This window comes from Sycon ciliatum, chromosome 9, assembly GCF_964019385.1.
Source record: "Sycon ciliatum chromosome 9, ocSycCili1.1, whole genome shotgun sequence".
Taxonomy (NCBI): Eukaryota; Metazoa; Porifera; class Calcarea; order Leucosolenida; family Sycettidae; genus Sycon; species Sycon ciliatum.
This window is the reverse complement of record NC_088651.1, coordinates 5,099,402-5,108,276: the sequence shown is the minus strand read 5'-3', so window position 1 is coordinate 5,108,276 and position 8,875 is coordinate 5,099,402. Positions and strand designations below refer to the sequence as shown.

Below are 8,875 nucleotides of genomic sequence, written 5' to 3'. Positions count from 1 at the left end.
GTCAACAAAAAACTCATCCATAAACAATGTCTGATCTCCATTTCGACTTGTCTGCAGCAAATGCTCGTGCTCCTTCTAGGTCGCTGGCATTCTTCAAAGGAATGTCGTGCCCTGCCAGGTCCTTCATGATGGTGGTAGGGAGAGTAGCCGCGGGACGGCCCCTTCGTCCACGTGACCCCGCTTGAAAATAGCAGGACATCGCAAGGCAAGGGGGTGACTGCTCACTCATCCTCAGCACATGGCCAGTGAGGCTACGGCGTCGCTTGGCAACAAGCTCCGACAGTGGCTGCGAGTCACATCTGGAATACAGATCATCATTCGTAATTCTGTCTGGATATCGCACTCCCACCAGGTTTCTGAGCTGTTGGCGGTGAAAACAGTCCAGTCGGTGAAAGACAGCCTTGGTTACTCCCCAAGTTTCACAGTTGTAAAGGAGGACAGGCAGCACAAGCGAGCTGTACAGCTTGAGCCTGGACCTTTCTGACACATGCTTGCGCCGCAGCCAGAGGCTGAACATACTACCGTATGCCTGGGATGCCAGCGAAATCCGCCTGTCGATATCCTCAGCGCCCCCCATAAGAGAGCCAAGCTGCCTGATGCTCCGCCAGGATGAATCGCCTGACGTAAAGTGCACCCATTCCGTTTTTTGCTCATTTACTTTTAGGTTCCAAGACTGCAGTGTCGAGGATATGATGGGTAGTGATTCCTCGAGCCAAGGTTTACTGGTAGAGTAGAACGTTATGTCATCAGCGTACCCGGTTTGTCGAGGGATGCCTCCATCAGTTATAGGTCGCTGTGGGAGTCTTGGGCGACATTCTTGCAGGGCGGCTTCAAGGTAACAGACGAACAGCACGGAACTTAGACTGTCCCCCTGGGGCGTGCCGATGGTGGTGTGGAATGCCTTGGAAGTGGAGCTGCACATACGAACAGATATGGTGGTGCCATACAGAAGATGCTGTATCATGTGGACTTCATCGCGGCCAAGGAACGAGCTCATAACATCCAGGAGCTTGGCTCTGTTGATGGTGTCAAATGCCTTTGACATGTCTAGCCCCAAGGCATGACACTCCCACACGTACCTCTGTGACTTGGCCGATAACCAACGTTGGGTGAACACGACATCACTCGTTCCCCTTGCAGCTCGAAATCCCGACGAGGTGGGTCCCAGAAATTCTGACACTGCTGTTGATATCCGTGCTAGTATCACGAGTGAGAATACTTTCCTTATTGTATTGAGTAGGACTATCGGTCTCAAACTCGTGAGTGATCCGCGGGGTTTGTTTGGTTTGGCCAACGGGATTAGGACGCCTGGGCCGACGACGCTCGAGAAGTCTAGGCCTCGGGTGATGCTGGTATTCAGGAGATCTGCAACTATAGGACCGGTATATTCTGCGCCATATTTCAGCAGTTCTCCATGTACCAGGTCCTCTCCACAGGCCTTTTGGTTCTTCAACCGCTGAAGGGCTCGGCTCACCTTAGCAATGGCCACGGGAACCTCCAGCTTATGGGGCGTTGGGCGTTCGACTGTTCATATCAGCACAGAATAGAACTGCTGTCGAAAGTGCGCCGCGATTATGTCCGCTTTTTCCTGGCTCTGGGCAACAACTTCACCGTCGGTAGACTCAACCTTCACCGAACTATCTGCAGACTTCCGTTTAAGGGCCTTCGCCGCCTGAAACATCTTCACCGAATCAGGAGCGTTATCAATTTGCATTGTTCTCTTGTAATTTAGTGGAACCTGTATTGAGTAACTGAGTTTTATGTTTCGTTACATTGTCGACAGATCTCCTGTGTACCGGTTTTGTGGCACAATGATTTATATAGCCATTATATTTTGTCGTCCCCATTCTTGTGCAATCATGCATATGTAGGTAATGGTTGGTTCTCTTCATGTTATTGTGGCCAATTTCATAGATGTTGGTTGCCTTGTTGCTTTCTCTCCCCTCTCCTCTCACCCAAGCCATTCTGCATAAGCGAAGCTGTGGACGCAGCATACTGCTGCTACACTTCAACGCGGGAATGCGTATAATAATAATAATAATAATAATATCAATTTGTTCAGCAATTTTGTCGAGGCGATCATTGGCTTCTGAAAGCTGGGTTTCTTCTGATTTTATGGAGAACAGAACATTGGGCATCTGCCCTTGTTTTTCGGATGCCATTTTATGCTCCTTCTCAAAATGTAATTGATTATGCCAAAAATTAGGCCTTCTATTAGGCCTTCAATAGCAGGCATGCATAATAGCCTCATTGGGCATCTGCCCTTGTTTATTGGATACCATTCTATGCTCCTTCTTCAAAAGAACATGAATATCCCAAAAATTATGCCAGCATAATCCACTTACCCCTACCAGTCACCCATCATCTCCACTGAACATGACGGGTCTTCGGCTTTTGCGACCCTTTCTCCAGCACGCTGGCGATGTTTTGTTTGGTTTCCAAGTTTGTCAATATTTAATTACTTAATAGCAGGGATTCGTATACGACTCCCTGCTTAAGAGTAATATTTTTCTTCAATGAGGCAGGTGTTAAGTTGAACGAAAGAGCCAATGTGCACGTTCAAATACGGCCTTTAAAGGTAACAGTGCTGTGTTGGCGTGTTTGAATATCTGGTTTATTGTGCATGTACTACTACTTAGAGTGAGTATCACAAGGTGTCTATGCAGGTTCGATTCCTGCAACGCACATGAATTGGTTCGTAAGAGACTTTTTTTCGGAAATAATATTTGGTTTTTCCGTTATCAGGGTGTGCAGTTACCTGTTTTATCGCGTGTCCTTTGCCACGATCTCCCACGCGAAGAGGCGCAGAATGGCAAGCATCGACTTTTGTATTATTATATTACAAAGGTCTTGAACACGTGGCATTTCTCATGAGTCGGTCTAAGCCGGTCAGCTTGCGGCAGCGGTTAATAGGGTAAACACTCATAATTATAATATTTCAATGGAGAACTGTTTTACAAAGAATACTTTTTTTCAACCGGAGCACACGAGGAGTCCCGTCGCACCTTCCACTCAGCAAACCTGTAAGAGAGCACCAATCCCTGCTCAATATGCAGTGTCCCGCGGAATCCACGCCTCATCAGAGGAGTTTGAGTAGGCTGAGGAAGATTGTGCTTGAACTCCACCACTTATACATGTATACGGCTCCCCAGAGCAAACCATCAACAGGGATACAAACTTACAGATACACCTAGTTTCCGACGCGACAAACACCTCGTGAACCCCCAGGTAACAGCTTGAGTCAGAGTCGTCATGGATTTGTACTCAACAGGCGTTGAGAGCCAGTAAATATTCAAGGCACTGTCACCTCCAACAACTATTCGCTGATTCGTGTGAAGAACAACGACACGAACTGAGAAGTTTCGGCGGTGTTAGTCATGAAGATGATTGTTCCAACGAGGTAAACACGCCTCTTGCCGAACTTGACCTTTCACTGATTCAATTTCTTGCAAGCCTGTCGAGTGAAAGGTGCGGCGTGCTCCTCATTTGCGCCGCATGGCAGTCGTAAGTCTGTATAGTAGCCTCAGGTCGGCAGGGTCATCAATGCCCCACAATCACTGCTCCGTCTCGGTGAACCGCCTGCTCATGAGTTTGCACGTTTGTGTTAGTCTCCGCCTCATTGTCTTTTCGCTTGTTCTTTTCGAGCTGGCTATGTGAACATATAAAAATAAACACAAAAAGTGAAATACAGTGAAACCTCGTTAGGAAGAACACTAATAAGACAAATGTTTGCCTAAGAAGAACCAATATTCGTAACTGTGTTGGACTAAAAAATTAATGTTTGGGTGCTGACAAGCCCATGTCCTTTCTTTTCTGTCTCCTTCTCCTTTCTCCTTTCCTCTCTGATCCTACCTTCTCTGTCTTACATTTCTGGAAAAATGACTAACAAATTGTTCCCACTGGCTTCGTGGAATTTCCGTAGCTGCTCCTCATTTTGTCGACGAGAGCAACTCGCCCGCTCGCTCTCGGTTCGTGCTGTCGATGTTTGCGCAGTTCAGGAAACTAAAATTCTGGAACAGCGCTGCTGGGACTTGCCACTGGGCTACCAACTCTTCACTATGTCGACAAACAACAGGTTTAGCGGAGTTGGCGTGGCCGTGGGCCCTACTTTGTGGCTATTCTTGTCGTGCTGGAAAGCTGTGATTAACAGAATTGGTTATGCCCTATTCTCGTTCCCTTCGTCAAAAAATCGCCGCTTGTGTTTATAACGGCGTATGCTCCGACAATACGAAAGTCATCGAGTAACCCTGAGCGGCGACACAACTTCTTTGAGTCGCTCACCTTTTCTCGCCGTACGGTCGTTTTTGTCGGCGTTGACTACAAATGCAAAGGTTGTGCACCGAAGGGCAGCTGACAACTTCAATTGTTTGGGAAGCTGGTCCAAGGGCAGACGCAATGACCACGGTGAATCACTCCTGTTGTGCGCGGATGAATTGGACATGAGGCTCTCAAACACCGTGTTTCAACACCCAGCACGCCATATTGCGACGTGGACAGGAGCGTTCAAGCGCCAGGGTGTTACAGTGCCTCAACCAATCTACAATCAAATCGACCCTATCCTTGTCCCCAATCGCCTTGTTAGCGGCCTCAGAAACGGTAGGTCATACGCAGATTGTGAATTATCGTCAGATCATAGAATGGTGGTTACTACCATGGTAGATCTCCATCAGATCCGCAGAATCAGCTTCGTCCGACGCAAGAAGAGCTCCATGATCTTAGTTGACAAAGTACCAGGCAACAACGCACTGCAAGATGAATACCAACAGAAGCTAGAAACTGCGATCACAACATCAGCAGCGGATTCTTGGGACAATCTCGCCACCATCATTAAGACAAATCCATCGCAGCCAACACACCAGCCTAATTATACTGACCGCATTCCAGCTCCCTTCTATCCCTCTTTGAGCCCCTTCGCTCAGCCTTAAAATCCGATTATCAGTTCTCTCCATCTTCCTACGGTGCACTGCTTTTACTATTGTTTGTACTATCTCAATCTCAAATTCTCCCCATTATCGTTTGCAAAGCCGGTGCTTCCCTCTTGGATGGACATGTTTCTTTTCCGCTATGTATCGGCGCACAGGAGTAACGATGATTCCGAGACCTTTGGTCGGAGGAGTTACTTTTGCCCCGCCCCCACTTCCATCCAATATGCCCCCGCTGTACAGCATCTGTTGGTACTGTGGTATTCAGTAAAGAAAAACAAAAAAAACAACGGCAAAGGCAGTGCTCGGAGTGAGTGATGCCACCGCACACCATCCAAACTACATCACGGATGACCACAAATCAGCACCCTCTCTAGTCAGCAGAAGTCACTGCGCATCAAGATAGAGGCCAAGAAAAATGTCAACGTGACATCGCAGCTTAAAACACAGCGCAACAAGGTCCTGTACGAGTTATGGTCAGACATCAAGAAGAGATCTATATCCAAGCTGGAGTTAAGGACTGCAGAAATAGAGACAATGAGAAATGTTACAGCAAAGATGCATGCTGCAGTCACGTCTCTAAGAAGGAAACCCACAGAGATCCACGTTCAGAACAGCGATGGCACTCTGGTAAATCGTCCAGAGCAAAAAGTGGAACTTATATCAGGTCAATTTCAGACTCAGTTTTCTCATTCCAGTGCGGAACCCGTTCGTTAGACAGGTTACACAGTCGGAGGTCTGCAAAGCCATAAGCAAGCTGCAGAATAGGCGTTCTCCAGGCCCTGATGGTATCCACAATGAGCTACTGAAGTATGGTGTGTGCCCAAGCCTATCATCTGCCGTCACCAAGATCCTCCAGAGTTCACTAGAGTCATCAACACCAGATCCTTCCATCAGATCGGGACTGCTTATACCCTTGCAGAAGCCAGGAAAGACAAGAGGACCCTGCACAAGTCCACGCCCCATAGCCCTACTCAATGCAAAATTCTCTCGACCATCACTCTGGCAAGGATCTCCTCAGAGGTTGAGGACTACCTCCCTTCATCCCAGAGCGCATACCGACGGGACCGGGCCACAACTGATGTGGTGTTCACTCTACGGATCCTCAGCGGCATTGCTGAGACGAAGCAATGGTCTCTGTACAGGCTCGGCATAGATCTCTCGAAGGCCTTCGACACGCCACACCGCTCAGATCTCCTTAGCACGGTTGTCAGCGTTGCTCCTACCACGCCGGATGTGCTACCCTTAGTCCACACTCTGCTGTCAGATACCACCCTTCAGGTACGTGTGCAGGGAAAAACAGCACCTCCTTTTAGGTCGAACGTTGGCACACCACAGGGTGACAGTCTTAGTCCCATTCTATGTACATGCTACTTTGAGAGTGCACTGCGAGGTATCAGATCTGACTCCCCTCCTGACGACATCCTACCACCTGAACTGCAGTATGCGGATGATCTAGACTTCATTGGAACTGATGAGCAAGAGCTAGAGGACGTTCACGATCAATGTGCCGAGACCCTCCCAAGCCATAACCTCACCGTTAAGTCCTCCAAAACTGAGCGAACAAAGATGTACCTGGCTGATGATCTGGAGGAGCGTGGTTCCGAAGCAAGGAGAAATGCGAAGTCGCTGGGATCACGGCTAGGCTCAGCGCAAGATGTCCAAGCCAGAAAGGCCCTAGCAACCCAGGCATTCTGTTCGTTGTACGCACTCTTCAAGCATCAATCTACCTCACTACTGCTTAGAGCTGCGCCGTACAAAACCTGTGTGAAGCCAGTGCTGTTGTACAACTGTCCGACATTTGGTCTCACAGATGCCACCACCAGAAGGATTGACACCTTTCATCGAAGGAATCTGAGAACAATGGCTGGCGCTAAGTTCCCAAACACAATTACCGACAAGCATCTGTACGACATCTGCGGCTCAGCACCGATTTCGCTCGAGATTGACCAACGGCGTTGGGAGTTCCTTGGTACCGTGCTGAGAATGCAGAAGAGCTCTCCCCCACAGCGTGTGTTAGAGTTTTCAGCCACCGCGAGCCTGCGCGGTCGACTGGGCCGACCCAGGACAACTCTCCTCTTCTCAGGACTGCCTAGCCCGACTCGGCGTTCGCCTGGGCACGCTTAGAGGCCTTAATCAGCTGCGGCAGATTGTAGGGGATTAGTCACGGTGGAATGGCACCCCGCGGCACTCATCTTCCTCTGCCGAGCCGAGTCCTTGACTTATCCCCTGCAGGGTGACCATCGTGCACGAACAGTCTCCCGCCTTTCTGACATTGCCACTCGAACTTGATAATAGAAGCTGCTTTCCGTATGTGCAGTTACATTGAGCCGTGGTGTTTTTGTCTTATGTTTGTGAATCCTTCCCGAAAGCAAATACTGGTTTTATGCATTCGTGTAATTACTCAGCTTTATTTGCAATAATAATAACAATTTCAAATTTGGACTTTACGGAGAATTTCAATGTTTTAGGAAATGAGAGGCCACATGCCACGTACTGCTCTTTTCTCTCCGAAACTCAACACTTGCAAGCCAGATATGTAAGAAAGAAAAAAATCATCAGTCACACCGCCAGGACTCGAACCAGCAGCGCACATGATTGTTCAGAAAGAGACTTTTTCCGCAAAATTTATTGTTTTACGGTAATCAGAGTGCGCAGTTACCTGTTTTTTTTACGCCCGTACTTCGCCATGATCTCCAACCGGAAAAAGGGCAGAATGGCAAGCATCGACTTTCGTATCCTAGATTGCCTACGTCTCGAAGCCTTGACACTTGTCATGTGCTGTTCTAAGCCGCCCACGTTGTGGAAGCGATTACACTTGATTCGAATAGCTAGAGACAGTAGAGTGAGACAGCGTCGCGCGCGCCACAGACTAACGATCTTCCTAGCAGTTCGTGAGATGCACTGGTCAACTTACGGTTGCGAGGCCATTCGTTCATCGATCAAGACGCCGAGGTATTTGGGAACATTAGAGAGGTTTAGCACAACGAAATTCGTTGTTCATTTTCGTTATGCCGCTGTACGAAAAAGCCGACCGAAATTCGCTGAATTTTTGTTTAGCAGAACGTTCTCCACGAACTTCGGTGTCGCTAGTGGATACCGTGGATGTCGCGGAAATCCCCGCGAAATACAAAATAATCAATAGTAATCCTCGTCACTCCCCGACTATCGTAAACTGGTCGCCTCACCACTCGAATGCTTCTTGAGCAGGAAATGCAACCGATCCACAAGCCCTTTCTTTTTCAGCCCAGCAAATCTCTCATCGCTCTGGGAAAGCAGCAGAGCTGCTTCTTCATTCGTGCGTGATTTCCGCAAGAAACGGCATCGACTTCACAAGGCGGAGCATCATGAGATCCATCTGCGTATCCCACGTAAGTCGTCGTCCCTCCTGATCACCAGAGGTAACAGCAGCTGCAGAGACTGCAGGATTTTAGTTCGGCGCCGACATTCTGGTCGTGAAAACAAGAACCTCAGAAAAAAAATGTCGAAAGGAAAGGAAAAATTCTCATGTGATCGCGGTACGAAAAGTCGACAGACCAAACTTCGTTGGATTGATGTTTTCCGCGAGTGTGTGTCCCGAAGTTCGTGGCAAGTTTCGTTACTCGTCCCCGGGCTTCAAAATCTAACGAAAATTCAGACGAATTTCGTTGTGCTAAACCTCTTTAATGTCCAGCATTGACTTTCGTATCTTAAATAGCGAAGGTCTTGAAGCCTTTACACTAATGATGAGTCGGTTTTAGCAGTTCAGCTTGTGGGAGCGGTTATGTATGTATGTATGTATGTATGTATACTTTATTTGAATTCGCAAATCCAAACGAGCACAAATGCTCAATGACAAGGCAGCGAATATGTTATTATGTTACAGGGAAGGAGGGTTGGGGAGAAAATAAGGAGAAAAAAAAGAGAGAATGGTAGATATCTCAATGAAGAGCGAAGCGTTATCAAACTACAAG

The 8,875-nt window shown here is 48.1% G+C and overlaps 1 protein-coding gene across 1 annotated transcript; it reads left to right on the top strand.

Moving 5' to 3' along the window:
• The first annotated feature begins 5,541 nt into the window (after positions 1 to 5,541).
• Positions 5,542 to 7,049, top strand: LOC135824201 (uncharacterized). Its single transcript, XM_065336932.1, has 2 exons — positions 5,542 to 5,552; positions 5,933 to 7,049. Exons 1-2 carry the CDS (start codon positions 5,542 to 5,544, stop codon positions 7,047 to 7,049), a joined length of 1,128 nt encoding a protein of 375 aa, XP_065193004.1.
• The last annotated feature ends 1,826 nt before the right edge of the window (positions 7,050 to 8,875 follow it).